Here is a 27,572-nt window from a genome sequence, read left to right on the forward strand (position 1 = left end):
GTTAATACGACAATATATATAGTTTATGAATTTCTTTTATGTTGCTTTTTTGTCATTTTGGAGCTTAACAGCTGCAGTCCCCATTTGCTTTCATTACATGGGGAAAAACAGTGAATAAATACTATTTTTGAGTAATCTATCCCTTTAAAAGGACAAAGGCAATGGCAATGGTTCGGAAAAACTTTGCTAACTATATGCTGGACATGATGGCAGTGAGGTCATGGTCAAACACAGGGATGTGTGCAGCATACAGTACCAACCTGTTCCTGTTGGAACGTTGGACAGGAAGATACACACTGCCATCACTTGTTGTGCTCTCTAGTGCCAAAGCTGTGCCCTGCTTAGCTCTCTCTGTCCGCTGCTGCCAGCTCACCCATGTGCCAAGCCCTCCACTAGACACAGGGCATTATGCACACCCAACACAGCTGATACACACAAATTCTGGACACAATCATTCCAAAACAGTTTTTATGCTCAAAATACATTTGTTCGCACTACCACAAGCAATTTACAGTAATGACATCACCAGCCTGTTTTTGCACTATACTGGGCGATGCTGATTAGGCAGCATTACTCTTTTAAAAGATAAGGGATCTGCAATTATTTGAATAACTTCTAGTCAAGACAGATAGTTTTTGTTTGTGTACATATAAAACAAAACACACAGGCATATTAGGACATGTATTCTCAACTAAACACTCTGGAAAAACGAGTACAGTTAGTTGACCTTACTATACCAGTTGAGGCGTAATGCCTCAAAACAGAATTACTCTAATACGAAGCGGAATGACATTTGTAATTACACTGAACAAAATTATAAACGCAACACTTTTGTTTTTGCCCTCATTTTTCATGAACTGAACTCAAAGATCTAAGCCTTTTTCAATGTACACAAAAGGCCTATTTCTCTCAAATATTGTTCACAAATCTGTCTAAATCTGTGTTAGTGAGCACTTCTCCTTTGCCGAGATAATCCATCCACCTCACAGGTGTGGCATATCAAGATGCTGATTAGACAGCATGATTATCGCACAGGTGTGCCTTAGGCTGGCCACAATAAAAGGCCAGCCTAAGGCTTTGAGACCAGCTCATGAAAAATGGGGGCAAAAACAAAAGTGTTGCGTTTATAATTTTGTTCAGTGTATAAACAAACAAGCACACAAACATACAAATAAATAAAATAATACATTTTATAATTACATTAGGTCTATTTATAATTTATCAATAAATAAAAATGTATTAATTTTTTCCATATTGTTTATACTACATACGTAAATTGTACACTTCAATATAAATAAAGTACTCGTGTGATTGCATTTTATATTAAAATATCAAACCAGGCAGCAAACAAATGACTGAGAATTAACTTTTAACTTAACCAATTAAACAATCTGAACATGTACAAATAATTATTTAATGAAATGTTCAGCTTGAAAAGTGCTCTCTTTAATAATGGCACTTGGTTTAATATTTTGTTATATAACGCAATGACATTCATACATTTTAAATTGTGGCATAAGTGTCCAAAGACTTTCTGGAGCAACTGTATGCAACTTACTCTGTATTTTACTATAAAACACGGACCATTTACTGCCTAATCAAAAACATACAAAAATCACAAATAGGTATATAATCAAATAAATATCAACCAGTTTAAGAAGACATCTGTTCACTCTTAACCTGGACGTCTTAACTCAGCAAATTAAACTCTTCATGCGGAGTCTCTCCTCCCCCTCAGCTGCACTTAATCCCAGTGATTAAATAATTTTTCTTCAGCCCTAATTTTGCCTGTTACAGGGCTCTGATGGAGGATGGGCGTGCTCTTTATTGATTGGTGGGTTGAGCAGATTACCCTAATAGCAGGATTACCGCCCACATGTTGACCACGTGTGTTGGAGCTGCTGGGCCGTGGTGCCAGCTCCCTATCAGATGGCCAGGGGGAGCAATGAAGACATAACACACCACTCAATGAGAGCATGTGTCTGTTCGTCTGTCTAGAGGGTGCGCATTAACAAGTATTTGGAAACTCATTAAGTTCTTTTATCTGCAAACTCATTAGTCATCTCAGCTGTGTTGTCAGTTAAGATGTAGTCAAATTTGCCATAATTATCACGTTTAGCTGCCTTAGCACAACTTGACAACTTGAACATGACAGGTTCTATGACAACTGGTGTAAATTTAATTTTTAATCTAATGCTATGTTAGCAATACTAACATGTAAATGTTCTTCATGTGGAAATTGTTGTTGTTCAAATGAAGAATGATTTATTATAACTGAATCAAACTGACAACATTATGCCAATAATAGAAGTAGTTTAATGTAGAAATAGCATCTTAAAGGGACAGTTCACCCAAAAATGAAAATGTATTCATGAAGGCAACGTTCAATCAAAATGTATAATTCTGTCATCATTTACTCACTCTCATGTCATTCCAAACACGCCTGCATTTCTTTCTTCTGTGAAACATAATGGATGTTTTGAAGAGTGTTGGTAACCAAATAATTTCGGGCCCCATTGACTTATTTGACATGTTTTTGTCCATACTGTGGAAATCAATGGGTCCCAAAACCATCTGATTATCATCATTTTTCAAAATACATTCTTTTGTGCTCCACAGAAGAAAGAAAGCCATACAGGTTTAAAACATCACAAAGAGTAACTAATGACAGAATTTTTATTTTTGAATGGACTATCACTTTAAATATGTTATTTATTGAGGAATATCCAAGCTGATCTTTTCCATACAATGAAAGGGAATGGTGACCATCATTCTCATGAACTGTTTTTAGTGAAAATTGACTTAAATTTAAGTTTTTCCATCACTCAAAGCATAACATATGATTTTAGAATATAGTGCACAAGTCATGTGTCTACTTTTCCAATGCTTTTCTAGTACTCTTTTGTCTTTTGGGGAGCTTGACAACCTCAGTCTCCATTTACTTTCATTGTGGAAAAGAGAAGCTCAAACATTCTGCCTGTTTTCTACAGGAAAAAAAGACATATGGATTTTAAATGACATGAAGGGTAACAAATGTAAATTTTTGTGTGTCAATTATCCCTTTAAGGGAACAAATGCACATTTTCATTTTACTCGCTCTCCGTAATTCAAACCAAAGGTGGATTAAGACCACAATGGAGAGAATTCAGGAAATTTATGAATATTTCCTTTCAGAAGTATTGCTCCCGAGGATAAATAGCAATTGACTTTGTATCTCAAATTGAACTCTGTGTGTATGTCCTTGAAACTATTTTCCTGATTATGATTCTATTAGACTGAATATACAACAGTCAACTGTTTATCAAACAGACAGTTATTCAAATTAATCCACAACAGGTAAAACTGCACTTCAGTTGATGATATGACCAAATCCTCCAGCCCTCTCTCTCATCTACTTCTGTACGTGTATGTTTGATTTAATGAGCAATGAGAGGTAATGATGCAGCAATGAGACATGTTTTTTTGTGACATGCTATAATACACATTACGCATACTGTAGCAATAAAGTCAACTCATAAAATCTATTTCCCCTACTATGAATGTTTTAATAATCAACAGAACGTTTCATAAAACATTACTGCACACACTTCACCAAAAGGATCTTACATTTGCAACGCCCGTTATTACGTCTTTTGAATCCAAATGACACTAATGGCTAGGCAGCCTCAAATTGCTTCAGTATAACAATGGCATTAAAATATTAAAGTTGCAAATGTAAGCTTTTCTCATGTGTCCAGATGGGGGAACTAGAAGCTTATTCAGGCCACGGAAAAAGAATTCCAGTAATCTACTGCTGATCCTTCACAATGCCACCCTTGTGTCTTTTGTTTTAGCCTCCCCACTGCCTGTACTCAAAGCCACTGATAATGTTAATGGTCCCTTCCTCCAGCCAGCGGATCTTGAGCTATTAGGGGTTGCGAGAGGACTGAAAATGCTTGTTAAGTCATACAGTAGTTGAATGCTGAGGGGACGAACAGGGTCAGCTTCGCAAGGTCAACACAAGTTCAAGCCATAAACCTCAAACAAAGTGAAAATAGTCTGGCGACAAATGGATGTGTCAAATTAAGACCAGATACTTGTGCAGTGTTATTTAATTTTTTGGATATGTTTGAAAAGAATACCATGCTGTGTATTCTAGGTAGACACTCTTGTAAATATTGATTCCAAAAGGGGGGTTTTGAAGCAATGCGATAGAATAACTATTTTTAGTTCTTCATGGAACCATCAATGCCAATAAAAAGCCTTTATTTTTTAGAGCAAACACAGGTATTTTAAATAAACAGCTTGGGTTCCAATTCGACCATCACACTTTTAAACTTCTTTACATTTTTAAAAAGGCTCTTCATTCCATTCTCATTCAAAGGGATTGCGCCAAGTATTGAAATCCGAAAATCCCACATCTTTCGACATTTAAACGGTTGAACCCAAGCCCCCTGACCCTTTTCAGATGAAGAACAAAACAAGCACAGAGCATCTTATCACTTTTCCTTACATCTCAGAACAGTCACGGCTGGGATTTCATAGGTTGCTTAGGTCTCTTCACAACTCAAACAAGCAGTACAACACCCACTCCCTCATTCCCGAATGAACGTGCTGGAGTTTGTTTGATTTGCACTGTCAAAAGGTGTGTAGTGCGTGAACCGAAGCCATGTAAACAACTTGCTTCCTTGAGGCTGAGCACAGTAACCAGCTGCACATAAAAGGGAAGTGACTTTAGCAAAAGGCCCATGCAAATATCTCCCACCACTGCTGCAAGATAAGGTTTTTGTCTGTCGGCACAGAACACAAGAATAACTGTAGTGTTCAGTGTCATTTTTTAAACCCATGGCAGCCTCTTGACAACCAATAACTTAGTAAAGACAGTAAAGTATGCAACTTGGGACTTTGAGAAGTTAATTATTTTCACATATCAACACAAACTTTTTTAGAAAAGGCATGCAGTTCGTTCCTTTAGAGTTAAACTACATGTGCACACTGTGAAAAATATGGGATTAAAGGAATTAATTTTCAAATTAAACACCATTTTAGGTCCCCTGACAAAACAACTCCACAAATATACTCCACTTCTATCTACATGAACTCTACTATAACAATTGCAGTGCCAAAAAAGGAATACACCCAAAAGAAAGCACAAAAGTAACCCGTTCATTTTAGTCAGAAACAGACCCCTCATCACAAAGCAAAGGGGTATTAACTAGTGTGCTGACGCCATCCCAGCAGCAGCCCCCCAACAGTCCTTATGCCAGCAAATTCACCTAATAACACAAGAGAGCCCTGCATATGCCTGTTGTGTCATTTACCACAAAACCTCCCTCAACTTATTTGACTGGTACATGAACTTTCAGCTTCACATGAGCAGTTGTTCCTTGGCACCATGACAGTTGTGATAATGATAATGCACACAACATATCACCCTCCTCCCCTTCATTCTCCTCATTATCAAACAGCACTAAAACCAGTGTAACAGTTTTTATCCAAGCTAATGAGCACAATAAATAAGAAACCTTCCTTATATGTAAATAAGCATGCAAACTTAACACAGTAGGAGCTAGTAACAATAAAACACTTAAATTAGTTGCTTTAAGATTAAAACAAGTTTCTGAATTTTAGATGTTTGTAAACTGGACATAGTTGTTTACTTATCAAAGTTTATTACAGAATCAAATACTGTATAACCAAAACATACTATAATTAGTATACACAATACTTAAGTTTGATTACGTTTTAGCTGTAAAATGCCTTATGTTTTTATTTATCAAGTTGTCCTCATGTGGAAGATCAGTCATGCACATACTTTAGGAAGCACGAACATCCTCTGCTGCTTTTCAAATGCTTCAGTCACATATTCCTTATCTCCGTATAGTTAAGATCCCAATTCAACAGGACCGTTATCCAAAAATTCCCTGTAAATCGCAGTCCGTCGTCCTCTAAAGGCTTTGAGCCTTGATAATGGTAAGCTAAATGCGAACTGACAAGCATCCGACAAGCTTTCAAGGAGAGGGGAGGAAAAAAAACACTGAACAAAACAAAAAAAGTAAAGCACCAAAGCCCCGCCCTAGACAGTAATAGCTCTCAAAGTAACACTGGGTTTAGATTTAAGACAATTCATTCCGATGCCATTGATCGCTATTGTGTATTGTACCCCCCAAAAAAACCGTTAAAATGTCTAATAATAGATCATGTTTAAAGTAATCATGTCGAAAAAAATCAATAGGATGATGGAAGCTAGCTGATAACCTAATTTAATTCTAATTGCATGGCATGTTTTTTTTCCATCTAAAATAATTGGTTTTCAGTGATGGATCATGTGTTGCACTGCATCAACAAGTTTATTATTTAAATGTACAGCTGTTTCCCTGAGCCTGGATGAGTTTTGGGTTTATAGTTACGGTCAGAACAAAAATTCATTTGTAGGCTACACGATATAAAATGTTAAGTTAACAAGAGTAAAGAGTGAATAAAATATTGCTGGTCGTTATTTGTCGATTGTAGATCTAAATGTTAAGAACACATTCAAGTAAATAGCCTAAATTAGCTAAAAGTTATGTTAAACTTAACATAACGACACCGCTGCATGCCAGCTCAAAAGCTTTATATTTCTGAATTCCCACAAATAGAGTTGGAAACCGAGAAACGGTTCTTACGAATAGGTGCCATTTAACCAATAGGCCTACCAAACCGAATGATTTTCACGACATTGGATTCTTGGACGTGCATTCTCGGAACACAGCTGTTCTGATTGTTTTAAGTGTTGTTTATACCAACATTGCTACTGAATGTACAGCGCGAAACAAATAGCAGCCAACATAGTCCGAATCCCGAATGAATGATTCTCTTATGAACCGGTTCTTTATAATGAATCAAAAACATACTGTATAACCGGTGTACTACGATTTCAAAATAAATGACTCGTAAGAGTCGGTTCTTCTTAGTGAATCAAAAGCACTTTAATCTGTCTCGTTTTACTAAAACCACAAACACTTGCTGCGGCGATCATAGTATTTTATATAGGCTAGGTCTAGGCTAAATAAATAAAAAATCAATTGTTACCCCAGTTTTGTTTGTTTTATATTTTATGTAAGACACAGTGGATTTCCACCTCTTAAAAGTCTGTGAAAACTCATTAAAAGTCTATGTAAACACACCCTTTGCCAGAAATGTGTTGACTTTATTTCTGATTTGTTACAGGCTAGCCCTATATGTTATGTAGAAATCTGAAATGATTTCCTCGATCTCATCAGCAACAAACTGAGTGCAGTAGCCTACAACAAGAAATTCTTGTTTCCAAACATTTCTTCCTCAAAAGTTACTCGTTAATGGAACTACGCAATGGTCGGGAGGAATCGGAATCAATCAATTCCTTCCGATTTCCATCTCTATACAGATGGTTCGATGGTTAAAAAAGAAACTTCCTAAAAATAGCGCATGGACAAACAGAATGGGTTATGGCAGAGGTTATGTGAGAGTGCGACACGACAGGCTTTATGTAGGCTACTGCTGTCTACACTAAAGAAAGCAATCATTGAGTGTGCGACTATCGTTTAAAGTGAGTTGCCAATAGATTGATCTCTAATCTTAATCTAATCTCAATTAGACTAGCGCTGAAACAATGCCTATTCACATCACGACAGCAAACCCGAGCGAAATCTCCCCGTCCGATCTCCCTTTAAAGTAGCGAACTATTATTAGCACAAAAGATTAAGCGACCCTACTGTTTATGATGGATTCTTTCTCAGAATTCGATTCGAAACTTACCTATAAAAATGACGTAATGAAGTTCGGCACAAACGCAAGGTGACACTCCGCGAGGATGACAAACTGAGTGGCATCCGCAGTTTCCAAATGACTTCAGCGTTGAAATCGCATATCAAAGCGATCTAGCGATCCTAGGCTTGTAGATCGAGGAAACAATGAGATGACATCGAGCGACGTTGATCCAGATCGAGACGGATAGACAGCGAGGTGCCCCGTGTGTTTGGTGCGACACCTGGAGCGGCAATGGTTCCTCCCTCTTTCATTGACTATTGTTTGTTCAGCATAAAGTTGGGTGATGCAGAAGTCGGGTGTTGAGAGTGTTTGGAATGCTACAATCTCTGTCTACTGGCATATAACCTGACAATGTATGGTGATTGCCAGTTAGAGATTATAATTAAATGATTTGAGAACAGATAAACATATTCTATATATGGGTCAAGGACGAGATGCTCATTTTTTTATTTTCTCTGAATCTATTAGGTTATTAAAAAGATTGTATTTTACCAAGTAAATAAACAAACAAAGAAATACAATATTGATTTAAGTCACAATAGCTATGTTTTATGTAGTATTAATCTAATAAATTAAAAGCCTAATCAATATTATTTATTATTAGCCATGTTTCTGAACCTGTTTTGTTTTGGAGTATGAATTGGCAAATCAAAGTGTCTCGACCAACATGCTGGAAGCCATTTTCTTGTCATGTGACCTCTTTAGACCATCATGACCATCACCATTATTATTTTTATAATATTTATATATATATTTTTTTTTCTTTTACCTTTTATCAAAGAAGCACATTTTGTGCAGGTCAAGTTGAGTAAAAATGATGATTCGGTCATGTTCAATTGTGTACTCAACGTGCAAAGAAAAAATTGAGTTACTTGACATTTCCATGTTTTGTTTGTTTGTTTGTTTTTTGTAGAAAGTGCTCTAAAATGCCCCGTTTATGAAACTGACATAAATACATCATGTTTCTAATAACTTGTGGTTTAAACTGGGTTTATCATCACAGATATTATTTGTCATTGACACATTTATCTTAAAATTTAAAACTGCATTACTGGCAAAATGGGGGCAAACAGGCATGCTATTGAAGATTTCATATAGGAGTTGCATTTAATGGTATTAATTGTATTGTTATTTTTATTTAAAATGTAATAATAATATTATATTAAATACACACACATTATATATATATATATATATATTGTTTGTGTGTGTGTGTGTGTATTGGTGCTGGGCAACGATTAATCATGGTTTATCGCATCCAAAATAAAGGTTTTTGTGTACATAATATATGTGCGTGTGCTGTGTATATTTATTATGTATATATAAATACACACACATGTTCAATTGTGTACTCAACGTGCAAAGAAAAAATTGAGTTACTTGACATTTCCATGTTTTGTTTGTTTGTTTGTTTTTTGTAGAAAGTGCTCTAAAATGCCCCGTTTATGAAACTGACATAAATACATCATGTTTCTAATAACTTGTGGTTTAAACTGGGTTTATCATCACAGATATTATTTGTCATTGACACATTTATCTTAAAATTTAAAACTGCATTATTGGCACATGATGAATATACAGGCATGCTATTGAAGATTTCATATAGGAGTTGCATTTAATGGTATTAATTGTATTGTTATTTTTATTTAAAATGTAATAATAATATTATATTAAATACACACACATGCATGTATATATTTAAGAAAAATATGTTATGTTTATATATTAAATATAATTAGATATAAAAAGAAATTATATGAATATAAATATATACATTTAAATACATGCAAATATTTGCTAAATATATACTGTGTGTGTGTCTTTATATATACATAATAAATATACACAGTATATGTTAATATGTTATGTTCACAAAAACTTTTATTTTGGATGCGATTAATCGCGATTAATCCTTGCCCAGCACTAGTATATATATATATATATATATCTATATATATATATCTCACACATTTACTTTAATTAACTGATTTAATTGTTCTTTTCATCGAAAGAAAAGCTTTAAATGCTTTTTTTATTCACCACACTTGCCCTTTAAAAACAGTGCAATCTAAAGTCAGTAGTCAAACATAATCACCATTGTATAATTTCAGTCCTTCATTACATAACTTTCAGGCCTGCCATGCAGAAGTGGATATTGCAGTAGCTGTTTGTCTGGAGCTGTTGCAGGACACCTATGTGAAGAGGGGTCATTAGCGGCTCTCACCAGAGGCTGTGACAGCTGTCGCTTGTGGCTGCCGCTGGGCCCCAGTGCCTCCCCCTCACACGCTCACAATGCTCCAGTATGAACAGTAGGTCTGAAAAGACATGCAACCTGACCCCCTCATCTCCACTTACCCATCTCATATTTAATCCCAGACTCACCCCGTCATTAACCACCAGCCACACTACCTCTGGCCCACAACTTTGATCATTAATCAACGCATTCGCGCAATTATCGAACGGCACAGCTGCCAGCCTAACAAAGCGTGTTTTTAAACTTTTCTCTCACATTTTCTATAATAATTTGTATACATCTTTCATCCTTTCTAATCATTTTATGAGTATGCTTGACACTTAGTGTGGTAAAATTAGGCCTGGTTTGTGGTATCAGGGACTGCCACCCTTTTAAGGGCTTGTTTTTGAGATGGAAGTCCATGAGCGAGAGTCGATGGATTTTTTGGTTGTGGGGGAAGGGCACCTCTGAACTCTTTCACCCCTCGATTCCTCTCAGGCACACACAAAACCTCACACACAGGAGTCTGGACACAAGAGCAAAGGATGAGTATAAATTATCACATGTGAAAAACAATAAAGCGCTGTGGCGTGAGTGGAATATTTTAACAGAAGCACAAACAGCGGGTTACAGTTGGGCCTGAGTATGTTTAAAAGATGTTTAAAATCATTTACATTAAGTCTGTCTGCGACCTATTGTGTTTTATCCCGAGCGTATTTGCATTGCAGACACACTTTGCCCTCACAAAGAACACCTTCTTCTCATTTCTTTTCTTGCGGCGTTTGCATTCTGCTCCAGAAAGTCTTCGCATTCTGCTCTGCACTACAGATCCTTATGCATCCTAGTTATGGAACATGTGAAACGATCTGAAAGAAGCAACCTGTTGTTTTCCACCACAGTGCAGAGCAGAACAACTTTGACTCTGAGAGTTAGTTTGAAGAGTGGGGGAGGATGCATGTGAATATTCTTCCAGCAGGTCAGAGTTCACGGGCTCCATCGAGAAGTGCAGAATGCTTTTCCTGTTCACCTCCAACTGTGCCGTTTATAGAGACAACAGAATAACAAGCTCAATTGACTCATTTCTAACTTGAAGTGAGCCTTTGCATCTGAAAACTATTCATTAGTAGCTGAAGCAACCTCTTGGCGCTGTAGTAAAACAGGAAGCATCTACTTTAAATCTGGGACATATACATAGTAGCCTATCAGTGACATCAGTTACTCTCGTCTGAAGCGGAATATGAATAGTTTTGTATAGAATGTTGCAGGAAAAGGAAGTCTAAAAATAGGTCACGCCAGCAGATGCAGTTTGGTTTCTCATTGGTTAAAACAGTTCAAACCCGCATGTTATATACTTAACCCCTCTGCTTTAATCCCTTGTTTTGTGATTTGCAGTGTCAGGCCTGTTGCTTTGACAACAGCAGAATGTGGTGAATATTTCATGATGGGGAGGGGGAAGGGGAGCCCGCCAAACTTTGACCTAGGGACTAATCTATTCAGAAAAATAGAGGCAAACCGGAGCTGAATCCTGAGACAATTAAGGTGCACCGTGGTCAACTCGCTGTGAGTTCTCTCATTTGAGTGTTATGTTTACAAATCACTCCTGGTTTCTTTCGTCTTATACTCAGAATTCACTGTATTTGGCCCTTCGGTTACCAAACGTTACTAATGAAACAGAAAAACAACATTGGAAGTCATAAAGTGCTGGAAACTCTTTTAGAACACTGTAAATCTCATGAGATGAAATTTTAGGACTCTAAACACCTATTTAGATTTTATTTATTTGCCCTTTAGAATACTGATGCGAAATTAAAACATTTAATGTTATTGTGGTGTGGAAATGTTTTTTTTGTTTGTTTGTTTTTTTGGAGTATTATACATTATAAATTCCAATTCCACCAAAAGGTTTACAAATTAAATCTTTAGAACATTCAAACTTTCTGTATGTATTGCTCAATGTATTGCTCTTCGGGGGGAAAAAAAAATCTTAAAAAAAAAACTACAACAGTTGTTGGATGTTAAATATTTATAAGCAGTTAAATATTTGTAAATATTATGCTATTTTCGTCACAGATCAGCTTGATTTAAGACAGTAAATTGAGAAAAAAATAAACATTGCCAATTTCTGTAGCTCAGTGGAATTTCAGTGGAATTAATTTCATCATTCGTAATTTTTCTGAGCGGCCTCAATTATATTGAAATATATATTCAGTTATTTGTTTATTTGGAAATGGTTATAGTAATAAAACCATGTTTATGTAAAACAATACAGTTTAAGTTAGAAAAATTGAAGTATTCTACAAAAATAAAAAAGTCAGGAAAAGAGAATACAGTTGACTAGACTATGAGGTTCACTTTAAAGATACATATCAAAGAATAGAGCACTCAGTCTAAATTTGTATAAGTTCAAAATGTATTAATATACAAATATAGCAATTCCTAAAAGAAACATGAATTTAATTGATGTTAAATTTACTTAAAGGAATAATTATGTTGAACACAAAAGAAGATATTTTGAAGAATTTTGAAGAACCAAACACTTGTTGGTCCCCGTTGACTTCCATATTAGGGAAAGAAATACTATGGAAGTCAATGGGGACCATCAACTGTTTAATTTACCAGAATTCTTCAAAATATCTTCTTTTATGTTCAACATAAGAAAGAAACTCATACAGGTTTGGAATCACATGAGGGTGAGTAAATGATGACAGAATTTACATTTTTGAGGGGAACTATTTCTTTAAGAAAAATTTTTTTATATATATTTTTCACCTTTGTTCTTTCTTTTTTAATCTCTTTCTTATTTTATGTTAAAATAAAAAATTATGTGGAAATATTCCATTGTTACAACATAATGGATACCACAGTAGGTTATAAGAATATACTTTATTTAAAGAGATTTTGTGTGCACTGACAGTAGGGATGGTCCCCCTGGAGCACCTTAAGGTTAAGGGCCTTGCTCAAGGGCATTGAGCGAGAAGATGATCTCAGTAACTCTCCAGGGCCCCTCCTAGTTTGCGATTGAACCTTTGAGCCTTTGTGTTCATAGCCTGGATCCTCGCTGGTTAGAAATTCTAGGCTTGTTCAATGACTGACACTCCCGAACAGAACTTAGAGATGCTGCAGAAAGTCTTCCGTCGTCCATTACTGCACAAATCGCATTTATTTCGCCTCTCATCATCCATCAAAGCATAGGTGCTTTCATCTGGCAGTGTCTCTTTGTACCTGTAATTAGTTTTGGGACAGGAGATCGACTCTGTTAAAACAGCATAAAAAGAGAATAAAGAGGTTTGTGTTTTCTTGTCATGGTTGCTCAGGAGCTCTGCTAATAATGGCTGATAGATTCGTTCTGTCAGGCTATAGAGAGAAAACGCTAGTCTGGCATGTTTATGACATTACCTCAGAGCAGGACCAGGGCTGGAGTCAGCCGCTCGCGGCCGAAAGGGCTTTATTATGTGTCCTGAAGTCGCACGGATGGCTTTGTGGCTCGGACTACAAAATAGATGTAACCCAGCAAACAAAAATACTAGTTCCAGTCAAGCCAGTTAAGTTATGAAAACATTCTTTCTGAATGTTCTCTGAACGGAATGTCCATTATGTTCACTGTCCATTATTGTATTTTAAAAACTTTTTATTTTATTTGTCAACTATGCAGGAATATTGAAAAAATGAATTCATAAAAAATGATGTAGAAAGAATATTCTAGGAATTGCTAGTACAATTAATTTTACAATCAATTACAAAGAAACAGCAAGTAACATTTAATTAAACACAGAATTTTTAGACTGACATATATTTTCTTGTAGAACATACTCCAATAATTTTTGTTTTATTTATAACTTCGAAAAATGTTTGTTATTTGTTTGTTTTTACAGTAAAATTGCTTACAGGGTTAAATTGTTTTAAAAAAACAGAACATTATTTATAACCATGTAACTCTGAATGAATGTTCTATTAACGTCACTGAAAGAAAATGTATTTATTTATTTATTCATTGATTTACATTTTCTGATGTGGTACAGGGTTTCAAAATGGCAATGTTTTTCACCTTATTTTATTTAATTTTTTTATATTCATTTTATGTAAAAATTTAAAAAAACTAAAAGTGGACAATGTTCCATTGATAGAACATAATGGTTACTATAAGTTTATAACAGTATACTTTTTATCTAAAGAGATTTTGTGTGCATTGATGAACATGAATAAAACTTTGAAAGCACCTTCCTATAACATTAGTCAAAATTCTGAGAATGTTAGCTTCCTGATTTGAGTTGTGTTTAGCTGATGATGGACTATAGCAGAGAGTTTCAAATACAACATCGCCCGCAGGTGACTGATAGTGGGGAGCAGCTGTCTAACAGGCAGTCTTGTTCATCTGCAAGCTGGCGGTTAGAAAGAATATGTCCCTCCTAACCACATTACACCAACACACTTACAGTAGGTGTGTGTGATGTCATGTACCTGTATGTGTGCAGTTCTTCTCACCTTTGAAAAATGATAGTATCAGCTTCTTAGTTATCATTCAAAAACTCATTTCTAATGCATTCTAACGCAATACACTACATTGGCCTAATAACCAGCGAATCTGATCTCTCTCAGTGATGGACGTGCGAGGAGGAGGGAGAATCCAGGATGAATGAGAGAGAGAGAGAGAGAGCAGGGGCGCGGGCAGATGGTCGGGCTGGTGTGGAGTCTTGCTTCGGTGGAAATCCCTGAGTGCTTAACCCCTCCTCCACTAGGGAGAGATGTGTCATGACAACAGTTCCCCCCTCCCTGCGGCAGATCCTCAGTGCTATCTCCAATCCAGACCTCCAGAGGAGAAGAAACAGCTCTGCCAGTCTGCCTCCGCAATACTACTCACATCTGCCTTGTTTTATGCAGATTCAGATAGATAGATAGATAGATAGATAGATAGATAGATAGATAGATAGATAGATAGATAGATAGATAGATAGATAGATAGATAGATAGATAGATAGATACAATAACTTAGTCAGGGGATTTAAAAAAGGATGTTTGAAATATTGACCTGAATCTCGATACAAAGCTCATCTCTTTCTGTTAGAGCCACTGCTTCTCTCTACTGGCTGATTGCAGTCACGACACCCACCTTATAACGTGTATCTAGGCTAATACATTTCTGGTACTCCTGCTGTAATGACAAAGCTACTTGTTTTAAAAAAAAAATCCTTTAAATATACAGAGTGGTAAAATATTTAAATAATTAGATAAAATAACTTATATTACAGAAGTTTCAAGAACTTAATTTTCCAGTAATTTGTGGAGAAATTATGTATATATATATATATATATATATATATATATACAGTATATAAAATGTAAATATTCCCCTAAACTGCTGGGAATCTTGGGCAAACAAACTAACTAACTAATGGATATTTGTGGCTAAGATTGTAGAGAGTAAAAATAAAATCAAGTCCAAGTCCAGTATCAAGTAAATGTCCTGTATTCTATAAATAAAGAGGACCCATGCAAACAATTTTTTGAATGTGCGCTTCATTATTACACCAAAGGAGGGCAGTGTTTCACGGTTTATAATAATATGATCAAACACCTGTTGCCATGCGCTACAGAACACAGGGAATAATGGATTTATGTGAGCATTCATGTGTTACAGGGATGTAGATATTCCAAAAACAGATCAACCATTTTTTCTTCAAAGCAACCACTGACACATCCTCCTCTTTTACCGTTGTTTTACTTTTTATTTGGACTTCGAGGAAAATGTGTTGGGATCATGTTCAAAGAATTCTCCGTGACAGGTCCTCAAGTGTATAAAGAAAAGTCCATTTGTGAACCCTCCAGATCTCAAGAGCGTGTTTGAAGTCATGAAATATTATGTGATTTTGAATGAAAGGAAATAGTCACATGATCATACCAGAGGCGTAGTCGTTGAATCGATATCGACTGTTCTGGTGTTTTTGTTAAAGTTATGGATAATTTCTTTAAAGTTGATTGGTAGTTTTATGATTAGACATGCTGCGTAGCACTCTTCTGATAGAAAGCCTAGGTTGAGTGTCGGTGAGAGAAAGAAAATCTTTGCTGAGGTGTGAATTCCCACCTTGAATATTTTTTCTTTCAGTGCAGTATGGACATTCTCAGCGGACTAATTTATTTTCTGTGAATGTTATCCAAACATTCTACGTTGGTTGTTCTAAAAAAAAAAGGGTTAGTTCACCCAAAAATGAAAATTCTGTTATTAATTACTCACCGTTCCAAACCCATAAGACCTTCGTTCATCTTAGGAACACAAATAAGATATTTTTGATGAAATCCCATCCTAAAGCTCTCTGACCCTCCATAGACAGCAAGGGTACTACCACAGTCAATGCACAGGAACGTAGTAAAGACATCGTTAAAATAGTCCATGTGACATCAGTGATTCAACCATAATTTTATGAAGCTACGAGAATACTTTTTGTGTGCAAAGAGAACAAAAATATCGACTTTATTCAATGATTTTTCTCTCCTGGGACAGTCCGCTGCCATTATGAACAGTAGCTTTACCACGGCGCATGTGTGTGCATTCCTCTGCTCGTAAACAAGGTGCAGCGCATGCATGTTCTATGTCAGCAGCACCACACCATAATGGCAGCAGACTATTTATTATTTTTGCTTTCTTTCATCCAAATTTCATCAAATATATCTTAATTTGTGTTCTGAAGATGAACAAATGTCTTACGGGTTTGGAATGACATGATGAGGGTGAGTAATTTTGGGTGAACTATCCCTTTAAAGCTGGAATACACTACACCAATGTGAACAGATTTTAAAACACTGGGCATCATACACTAATCGACTTTGTAATAGTGACAGAGGAAAAACTGGCCATAATACAGTAAACGACTGAGGATCACACACTACCAGACTTTCAAGTTGTTCCGATTACAATGAAACGTGACAATGAAAACAAATTGTGTTCATGGCTCAAAATATCAAACATGTTATCCTCCGACTGGATGAAATCGGGGCAAAATCGTGTAGTAGTGTATTACAGCATTTAGCACAATGTTCCTTGCAATACCCTTTCAACTTAATTTTAAACCATTTAAAACATTTTGGAACATTCCAAGAACATGAAAGCGTTTTCTTAATGTTATTAGAAAACTGTTCTTGGCCAGTCCAGGTTTAATTTTAAGGCTAATATGTACACTCTAAAACTGAAGGCATTTTCAGTGAGTTTTCAAAAGACCTATTTTAAGGGCATTTAAAAAGAAAGCACCAAGTGTCTGTCCATCTCATTCACAATTGACTAGGTCAGAGCACACAACGGTCATGGCAATTCCTCTTCTAACATTTACTTCAGAGAGAATCTCCTTAATCAACCATTTTCTTTCTCTTCTCTTATTATTTCAGTGTTTTAAGTTTAAAGGGGTCATATGATGTTGCTAAAAAGAACATTATTTTGTGTATTTGGTATAATGAAATGTGTTTATGCGGTTTAAGGTTAAAAAAACACATTAATTTTCACATACTGTACATTATTGTTTCTCCTCTATGCCCTGCCTTTCTGAAACGCGTCGATTTTTACAAAGCTCATCGGTCGGAAAAGCGAGGTGTGCTCTGATTGGCCAGCTATCCAGTGCATTGTGATTGGCCGAATACCTCAAGCGTGTGACGGAAATGTTACGCCCCTTACCATATTGTGATGCCCTGTCCGGCCGGAGCTACGAGACAAAAACCCATTATAAACGAGGCATTTGTTGCATCCAGTGGGGACATAATTACGGATTATAATGACTTATAATGTCTTTTTAGGCGTTGCATTGCATTGCGCCGCGTAAACATAAAACCATGTCTGCATTTGTGATCGGAGAAATGACACACTCCCCAAAACTCGCGTTTGAATCGTCAGTGGCCAATTCTTTAAATATTAAATATTACAGCCTGTGAGTCAGAACGGCCGGCATTGTAGTCTACTCTACCAGGATCAGGAAACAGTCCTCCATAAAATGCGCTGGACACATCTGAATATTTGGGTTGAACTGTTCTGGAACAGTGTTGTAAATACAACTTAACCACTGATTTCTAGTCGTGTCCTCTTTTGAAAGGCCAAACAAATTAGTTTCGCTTTCACAACGAAACACAGCGTCACACACGGTGGGCTAGATTGAGCAGCGGCCGGAGGCCTGGAGTGAGCGGTGGCCTAGAGTGAGCGGAGGTCGGAGGCCTAGAGTGAGCGGAGGCCGGCTTGAATGAGTGGCTGCGGGCGGGCTTGTGGCAACCACATGTGGCGACCCCGGGCTGGACTCCGCTTCGTCCACGGTGAAAGCCGATGCGGTGATCCACAGCATGAAGTTGATGTATTTCCTCGGCGACCAGCACGGATCACCTCCAGGCATGACGAAGCAGATATCGTCCTCTTTTGGAAGGCCAAACAAAGTAGTTTCGCTTCACGACATGGCAGCGGCGGCAACAACAATACTACAGTGAAAATAAAAGTCTTCTTTCTTTGCGTGAACATTTGGGCGCCGTTATGCAAATCTTCCCACATCATGATGTAGATATGTGGGGGCGTGTTAGAACGAGCCATTTTAGGTAGGAGTGGTTGGCTTAACTTTTACAAAGAATATCCCTTTGGATTTGATACTTTAGTCTTTGCAACTTTACAGATTTCTTTATGCACCAAGAGCTTGTAACACTCCAAACAGTTGACTTTACATGTATTTTTACCGTCTTCAAAGAAAAAGCCCAGTCATTTTTTACTATTGGTTAGACATAAAAGAAAACCAAATTTTATCCAGAAGCATAAAATTATCTGTTTCTGTTTAATTTTATATCTATTTTAATTGTCCTGTGTGTGTGACTCCTCATTTTTACAGATATGCATCAAGATGGAGATTATGCATAGACAAACTAGTTAAATATTTTATCATTATCTGGTGTGTGGACTAAAAATGAAAATTAATTAATAACTGTCCAATCAAAATAAATAGATAAATAACTAAAATCAAAAAGCACAAACACATTTAGTAAGACAAAGACAGAGAAACTGATTTTTGAGAACCTCAAGGGATGAACAGATGCACAATCAGACACAGACTGCATACATTTCCGATTCTTTATTTAACGTTACTTTATAAATAAATGGAGGGTTAAAGATATTACATCAGAACACATGGCCACTTCAGAATATCCTGTGCATTATATAAATGTAGCACCATTTTGGAGACAAATCCAGCGCTGACAGGGAGAATATTTGACCTAATGTTTATTCAGCAATATTTCAGAAACAGTACATACAGGAAGAGTCTATGAGACACGAAACGATGAACATTATTAAGACACGTGAGAAACGTCACAGAGAATAAAAAAAAATCAGCTGAATAAACTCCACCGTACTCTTTCAGAATTCCTCGTTTATCATTTCTCACATTATCCCTCATACACTTTCAGGTTTCTTTCCTTTCCCACACCAGTTTCATACCCTTTATGCTCCCACTGACTGTTTGTCCTAGATTTCTGCATGTCTGTTATTTAAATATTAATCCTACCCCTGGTAATTACATGAGACCTTTCTAAAATAACATCAAAATTGCAGACATAATGACGCAGACAACATTTACAGGCTGTTTTAACACACATACTGCAGTGCAACATTTGAGGGCATACAATCCAAGCGTCAGATATGCTTAGAATCTATACCCTAGTCCACAAAATCATGTTTTTAGTCTTTGATTAACAATTTTTAATGCATGTTTCTAATTAAAGAGCTAAATAATTACTCAAATAAATAAAATTTAATATTAGGTATTAAATGTTAACTGGTCGTCTTTTTTTTTAATTGCTCAAAACACAATAAAGAATCCTATATACATAGTTTTTGGTACAAAGGAAATAACCAATATATAACACAACACAAGGACCACAATTAATGTAAACATCCACAAATACACTGCACATCACTGAGGCTGAACATTGATCTCAACCATGGAGAGGCTTCTTCACTGTAGCACAATGACTAATGTCAGGCTTCAAATGCTGGATAGCACACAAGCAACCCATTGTGTAAGATACATCTGAGGTAAATTCAGAATTATGCAATAATGGGTCTCGATGCCAGTTATATCTTACTTTTATGTTTAATGGTTCAAACAGAGAAATACTCTGTCTAGTTCAGTCAATTAAGACTAATAATCAAACCTTTTGGTTAATCTGCATTTCTGAGGGATGATGATCCTCTTGAACATTTTTGAACTGAATTTTAGAGGGAGACTTCCAATATAGCAAGTAGACGTTTGACTATCTCATCTCCTGACCATTGACAACTATTGCAGCAGTTTTGTACACATACAGTCAACACATGCTTATGAAACCCTGCAGGCATGTAACAACAGATACTTGGATTGTATCTCTATCTAGGAAGCGAAGATGGCCAATGTTAGTCTGTTAAACTCGCTGCGACTTGTGAATCTATAGGGCAGAGATCCTCCCTCTCAAGTTTTTGCTTTTCATCCGTTTCACTCTCTTCCATCTTGGCATTTTTCTGGTCAGAGAAGGGCTCAGAAGATGGTGCTCCAGCGTTTGGGTGGAGAGCGAGATCGGCTTTCTCCCTGAGATCGGAGAGAAAACCAGTATGGTCATCGTCGTGTCAATTGCGTAACATGAAACCTTCTCAACACTGGTGCTTGATTATGCAAGGTCAAAATCAATGTTAGTTCTGAAACACATTACAAAAGAATAACTGCTGAAGCTTGCACAGAAATAGCACAGAGCATCAGCAGAATGGGTGAAGGACCTCAATGTTCAATGTCAAAACTCAAGAATTGAATAACAAAAATGGCAATGTTGAGTAATCCATATTGTAGGAGCGTTATCAGCCATTACAAGCTATGCTACATTTCGAAAAGAGTGATCTGAGCACTCAGCGTTCTAGCTCTACAGCACAATGGATGTGGAAAGCCAGGCTGATTTGATTGTGTTCTCTGTGTCCTCTGTTCAGGAGAGATTGTCATGTGAAAAGCGCAGAAGAGAAGGGAGAAAACAAAATTAGGCAAAAGGGCAGATGAGGTAGATGATTTGAACTAAACGCGAACATCAGTGTCATTCTGCTTCAATGTCACATTTAAAATGTTAAAAACAGTACCTGTTAAAAAAATTATATGGACAAGATACGTGCAAATATGTACATTTATAAATATACTACCGTTCAGTTGTTTGGGGTCAGTAAGTTTTTTATATTTGTATTTAGCAAGGATGCCTTAAATTGTTCAAAAGTGACAATTATAAACACAAAAAAATAAATGCTGCTCTTTTGACTTATATTATCATGTTTTCAACATTAATAATAATTCAGCTGTCATCACAGGCAAAAAAATACTGGTTTAAAATATAAAAATAGAAAATGATTATTTTAAATTGTAATTTGTTTTTACTATATTACTGCTTTTACAGTATTTTTGATCAAATAATACTAGGTGAGCAACTTTTGAATGCTAGTTTATGTATACAAATTCATTTCATTCCAAACCTGTAAAACTATTTTTATCAGTGGCCTATTTTCCTACTTTCATTGTTTCCATATAATGAAACCGAATGGTGACCATGGCTATCATGCAAATCTTTTTTTTTAGTCCTTAAATTACCTTTTTTGTATTGGTCCCCATTCGCTTTCGTTGTATGGAAAATGCACCTCAAGACATGATGATTCACATCTTTACTTTCCATGGATGAAAGAAAGCCATACGGGTTTGGAAAGACATAAGGATGAGTAAATGTTAGCAGAATTTTGACTTCAGTGTGAACGATTCTTTTTAGGAATCAAATCTTATTGGCAATCAATGAGAATGAACATGAAGAGATGTGAATACTTTATGCCCTGCACCTGGCAAAAGTTCAAAATGCTTATGTTACAATGAGACTCTCAATGACTGAGTGAACATAAGCAAGATTAGGGCGCATAGAAAGACTCAACTTTGACTGTAAAATTGAAACAGATGAGACAGGCCTTCTTTATAACCTAAATAAATATTGATTTTGAAAAGCTTAACTGAATAAAAGACCTTCAATGACTGATGAAAGACTGCACAGCCCTCACTGACAGGATAGGTGTCATTACTTTAGTGAGAGATGGATATTATTGGACTTGCATACAGAAGGTGACTCTGGGTCAGAAACAGAAGCAGTCAATAGTCTTGTCAAGGACATTCTCATTCACTTTTTCACATGCCTCTTCAAGCGCATAAAGTGAGTTCTGGATGCTTTCAAAGCAATAATCTATGCAACATCCCATTATCGAACATTTTTAATAGCCTTAATTATATCTCGATGTTGAAATTGCTTTCTTTGTAAGCATTTGCATAAAGGCGCTTCAATCAACTGTAATTGCGTTTAAATGAGAATAACCTTTTTTAAAAAGCTAAAAAAAAGAGATCTTAAATATGTATGATAATCTTTTCAGAGAGTCTTTTTCTACTGTTTTAGGCTCACCAGGTTGAAGATTCTGGAGAGTGTATTCTGTTCCCTTCTGCGTCTGTGAGGCGATCTAATGCTCTCCGAGCCACGTGCTGACGGGGATGCCTAAAACATATAGTTTATGAACACAGAGAGGATACCAGCCCACTGCTGTTTAATGATATACTAGTTTCTTTGTGATATTATATCAAACTGTGAATTAAAAATGTAAAAAATTGGCAAATGTTGCAGTATAGATTCTGTGCTATATGTTTTGACTGGTGATGCATCAGTGCATTTCTGCACCGACATCTACAAATAAAGAGTGCAAAAGGAGGTTGCAGCACAGATAATGTTACATGTTTGCCACATATCTAGTATTATAGGAGGGGGTGATTTAGAGATGGCAAGAGTGCAGCATAGGAGGATAATCATAACATGGGTTATTTACATATTTGATCGACCATAGGAAATGATCTGAACAAAACAGTTTTGCCAGCCAAAGAAAAACACTTTTTTTGTGTGTGTCAGTTATTAATATCCAAATACATCTAATGCTGCATGCCTTTATGTATTGGAGCCTGTGGAGTTAAACAACATGTGACAAAAACACAGGGGGCGCTGGTGAGTCAGTGAATCAAGACCTGGGAAGGGAGTGGATGTGTTGGAATATGGGTTTATGGGGGGAGTGAACAGTTCGAAGACCCCTAGAGAGAAAGCTGCATTACCGGCTGCGACTCAGAAAAAGCCTTGCTGTCTCAAAGTCATCAAGAAGCAGAGAGTCGCTCTGGTTCAGGAGAAATCCCATCAGAAAAGAAAGAGCGCAACAATCAAGGCAAAAAATATACAGTAGAAAGAAAGAAAGAACTGAAAAACAAGCAAAAATATGATAACTAATATTTTTTACACTAATAATTTCAGTGCTTAAGATCACTCTTTCATGTACTATAGCACAGCTAAAAGCTGTGGAAATTCATAATCACATGAAAAATGAGGGTAAAATGACAACAGATTTCTTAAGCAATGCCCATTTCATGCATTTTGACATTACAAAATGTGTTCTGCATATTTAATCTTATGAGATTGTGAGTTAACGTGCAATAATTATATTGAAAGCATTAAATGTGGCTAAATTGAAACCACAATGCAATAATGCTAAATAACTCCACTAAAAATGGCATGGGCCTAAATTTGATGGCCCTCCACACAACTAAAAATGTGATCAATCTGGAGATTTGCGTAAAATTAACCCATTCTCATGAAGCGCAGCGAAAAGTTCAGCAGCTGTAATTAGAGCGATGCATTGGTTAATTCACAAAGAAGAGAACAAATGATTAAGAAATGTGACAGATCTATTAGAAACGAGACATAGGACAGGAAGACGTCCTGCAATCAGCCAATCAGATTGTTTATGAGAGTGTCTGTGAATGCAAACGTGAGTCACATCAAAGATGAATGACATACCAGGCCCAATAGTTCTCTCCACTGCACATGAAACAAAAAAGAATGTAGAATGATTAACTTTCTTCTTAGATGAAAGTACAATTTCATTGCTGGATACGAGAATGCATAGAAAATGGTTATGGGTCAAATCTATTCTGTCTGCTAGGAAACAGCTGTATTATTCATTTAAGAGGGTGGTTGTAACCCCATGCTTAATAGTAATTAGGTAATGATGGCCTAATAGAGTGTTACAAATTTCACATTCTTGCTCTGTCACCATTTATATCCTGAGTGAAGCAATTTTTCAGCAGAATATCGCTGCAAATTGTCTTGAAATAACTTAAAATGCATATACCACGAGCACTTTAAACAATGGTATTAGATGCATGCCAGTAGAAAAATGGGATGTGAGACTTACCCTCGACTTGGGACGAGGAGAGGACACCTTCAAGAAAACAAATGAAAACTTTTAGTCAAGGAACATTTTAAGAATTCAAAAAGCAGAGCCACAGCTTTTAATTTAGAGTATTATAACGAGACATTTCGTTATCCTGCATAATACAAACAAGATAAGCAATCCTTGAATAAAGACTTTTCATTTTAAAGATGTTTACAGGGGTCGATCATTAGGCTTCCTTGCAGTTCAGATGAATGATGAAGGCAGAGACTCTATCTTTTTAATGAACAAGCCCACAGACCTGAGGAACAACGGGGGTGGTAATTAGTAATTAAATAAGTCTACATGCTGGTTTGAGGTCGTGCCACCTGACAGTGGAATTTGCCACATTTTCACATCACAGCTTACATCACGAAATAAAAAAGTGAGGAAGGTGATGTTAAAGGAGAGCGATCGACTTCTCTGTCACGCAAATGTTTCCACACATACAAGTGTATATTCTCAAATTTTCATCTGAAACAGTGACTTTCAAAGAGTGACTCATTCTATACTAGATAGCAGAGAATCTAACACTAGTGATGTAAGTGTGTGTAATGTTGTCTGTCTCACAGAAAAACAAGTCTGGACTATTGTAGCAAAGAAAACATGGGCTGCATGTTGAACATGACGACAAACTTGGCCTGCAGACTCAGGCGGCAAATGGCCAGACACAATGTGGCATGTCTAGGACCAAAGCTTGGCTTATGTTTCGATTGTCATGGTGAAGTTTGGTTAAAAAAAGGCAAGCTTAAGCTCTTCTAATATATTTGACCTGATACATTGGTTGAGGTAATGTTTTCCTGCTGCTCAGTGCACTGAGAGCGGTAACGAACTCTTTGGATCAGTGGGAGCTAAAGATGAGGACAAAGGGAAGTGTGAAAATGTCATTCTCATGTCTTAGGTCGAACTTTTCTGGGGTTGCAGTTGTTGGTTTCACATCACTGTCTGAAGGCTGAGACTTGTAAAAATCCATGCCAGCAAACGTGGATACTTACAAAGCTCCTGAAGAAATGCACCACAGGGTTGACATCTCCACGACGACGGGTGGAAGAGTGCTGGGGTCTCTGTGGAGAGGAGGATAGATGACCACGAAATGAGCCCTTCAAATAAATGAAAGAGAAACGTCTAGTCAAGTTGCAACATACATTGGCGTGACAACTTCTTGGACTGGAAATCCAATCATTAAAGATTCACAATTTAGACGAAGACACAATTTAACTACAATGCCAATTTCTTCGAGTTTTGTGGCAAAATGTAGCCACAAATGAACAGAAGTTCATAAAAATATTATGCTTATCTAAATTTACCTTTGCACCTAAATTGACATGCTTTGAAGGAGGTATGAGTGTCAATAGATGAAGCTCTACCTAGAGGCAGTAATTGAATCGCACTTTACCAGCAGAACAGCAAACCCCTGTAATGATATCACTTGCACTGCAAACAGCTGTGCCCAAAGCTTCTTAATGCTGTGAGAATTCATTGATTTCAACATTTGTGCTATTTCGCCACGATTGATTGCTACTGAAGAAGCAAAAAAAAAATATATATATCATAAATATAATCAGTTGCTAAAACAGATTGAACAGGTATCACTTGCACTGCAAACAGCTGTGCCCAAAGCTTCTTAATGCTGTGAGAATTCATTGATTTCAACATTTGTGCTATTTCGCCACGATTGATTGCTACTGAAGAAGCAAAAAAAAATAATCTCATAAATATAATCAGTTGCTAAAACAGATTGAACAGACTTTGAACATTGATCTTTGAAGGAACATTATTTTGAACCAGATTTAGCTATTTGTTCAATTTCAGCAGGATTTAAGACCAAATTCTTTGTTCAATTGCTGCATGAAATGAAACTTGGAGAATCTTTCTCTTATCTGCAAACAAGACTGGAATATATTTCTAATTTCACTGACATACATATTAACTGTTTTAAATGTAGTTTTAAAACGGTGCATTATTGTATATTATTTATAAATAAAGACTATTTGATGGCAAATAAACAGAACCTCAAATACTAGGGCTTAAATTTTGAGCAATACACATATACTATACTATGGCGAACTGCATGCACATAGCAGAATACCGTCATGTGTATCAACCAATATGCAAAACTGAGAAAATTTGTAATCTTTTAATGCAGTTGTAAAATGAGACTCTGACTATCAGAATGAGAACATGCAGCCCATTTGCAGTGCAGAGTTAGTTCGAATTTGAGAATTTGTGTGTGTCTGTAAACCACATCCAATTGAATGCAACACAAAAGCAATTACAACTATAACTATAGTCCTAAACTATATTGAAATTCAGCTATAGTCAATTTTTTTCCCCAAGAAGTTGTCATTGACCATGCCAATGTTTGGGAAACACATTTTAGAAAAAAAGTGACTCACCTTTCCCTTTCTCTTTTTGTCTCCTCCGAAGAACCTGCCAATCTGATCCAGGAGACCAGGGGACCTCTTCTTCCTGCCCAGCCCGAAGGGGCTTTGTCCAGAGGTGCTTGCAGTGGCCATTCTAGGTGTCGCTCTGTTTGGTGGTCTACAGTCTGGACGGCCCACGAATGTCCTTCTCCACTCAATCCAAAGTCCGCTCTGGGGACACTCTGCAAACCTTCTCGATAGTCTTCGGCACTTCTAAGGAAGAAGGGCTGGCCTTTGAAGGTGTCATCCCCTCCATTGCATGGCATCACGGGAGATGAGGTGGGTCTGTAATAGCGTCAGTGATTTTGGGCCAGTGCCAGGCATTCTTTCGAGCCCTTGTGTGCCCGCGGAGGGTGTCACTACCCTGCTCTCTGATAAAAGGAGCTGCTATTGTTCTAGTCCACATCTGCCTCGACTTGGGCCGAGCACAACAAGGCCTGTCTATGAGAACGAAGCAGAGCGCTGTGAAGAACGGCTTCAGCACAATCAAACCATTGTTGTGATGACTCATGTTCATTATACGAATAGTTTACATTGAGAAATTACATAGGGTATTTTGCAACGTGAGGGGTTTGGAATTGTTAGCTTCAGACATATGTTGCCCAGGCCTCTCTCATCTTTTTAAGTGGGAGAACTTGCACAATTGGTGGCTGACTAAATACTTTTTTGCCCCACTGTATATATATGTATACATACTGTATATATATATACAAAGTATATTTCCGGCATAACAATTTGAACAACTTGTGCTTCAGTGAAAGACCTTTTGTACAGATAAGTTCAATGTAATGTTCAATGACACACACACACACACACGCATATATATATATATATATATATATATATATATATATATATA

General features: G+C 36.7%; 2 protein-coding genes across 6 annotated transcripts in view; both read right to left on the reverse strand.

The window, feature by feature from the left end:
* The window catches only part of znf516 (zinc finger protein 516), a 41,394-nt gene extending 33,382 nt beyond the window's left edge, over positions 1-8,012 (reverse strand). For 2 of the 3 annotated variants that reach the window (XM_016281381.1, XM_016281383.1), the window contains exon 1: positions 7,756-8,012. The gene's annotated coding sequence lies outside the window, so the exon portion shown is untranslated. Of the gene's footprint in view, positions 1-5,794; positions 5,988-7,755 lie in introns of those variants that run through there. The other variant, XM_016281382.1, reaches the window with a different exon arrangement.
* An 11,053-nt stretch (positions 8,013-19,065) lies between these two features.
* Positions 19,066-26,883, reverse strand: mbpa (myelin basic protein a). 3 transcript variants are annotated; one of them, XM_016281386.1, is made up of 6 exons: positions 26,687-26,883; positions 25,286-25,354; positions 24,273-24,299; positions 23,876-23,896; positions 22,448-22,537; positions 20,436-20,571 (listed from the first exon to the last, which is right to left on the reverse strand). In XM_016281386.1, the coding sequence occupies exons 1-6, from the start codon at positions 26,804-26,806 to the stop codon at positions 20,521-20,523; spliced, it is 378 nt and encodes a 125-aa protein (XP_016136872.1). In that variant the 5' UTR covers positions 26,807-26,883; the 3' UTR covers positions 20,436-20,520. The 3 variants fall into 3 exon arrangements, with proteins under 3 accessions (XP_016136873.1, XP_016136872.1, XP_016136870.1); XM_016281384.1 differs by having other exon boundaries at positions 25,286-25,390; XM_016281387.1 differs by lacking the exons at positions 23,876-23,896; positions 24,273-24,299; positions 25,286-25,354; positions 26,687-26,883 and adding an exon at positions 23,140-23,234 and having other exon boundaries at positions 19,066-20,571.
* Positions 26,884-27,572: the final 689 nt, after the last annotated feature.

This window comes from Sinocyclocheilus grahami, unplaced genomic scaffold, assembly GCF_001515645.1.
Source record: "Sinocyclocheilus grahami isolate Dianchi unplaced genomic scaffold, SAMN03320097.WGS_v1.1 scaffold149.1, whole genome shotgun sequence".
Lineage (NCBI taxonomy): Eukaryota > Metazoa > Chordata > Actinopteri > Cypriniformes > Cyprinidae > Sinocyclocheilus > Sinocyclocheilus grahami.

Excerpts from the sequence above, each read along its gene's own strand:
- mbpa (XM_016281384.1), bottom strand. The coding sequence starts at position 26,806 with ATGGCCACTGCAAGCACCTCTGGACAAAGCCCCTTCGGGCTGGGCAGG. Across the intron at positions 23,897-24,272 it reads CTCCTCGTCCCAAGTCGAGG|TGGAGAGAACTATTGGGCCT; the intron begins GTAAGTCTCACA and ends TTTCATGTGCAG. Across the intron at positions 22,538-23,875 it reads GGAGAGAACTATTGGGCCTG|GCATCCCCGTCAGCACGTGG; the intron begins GTATGTCATTCA and ends TATATGTTTTAG.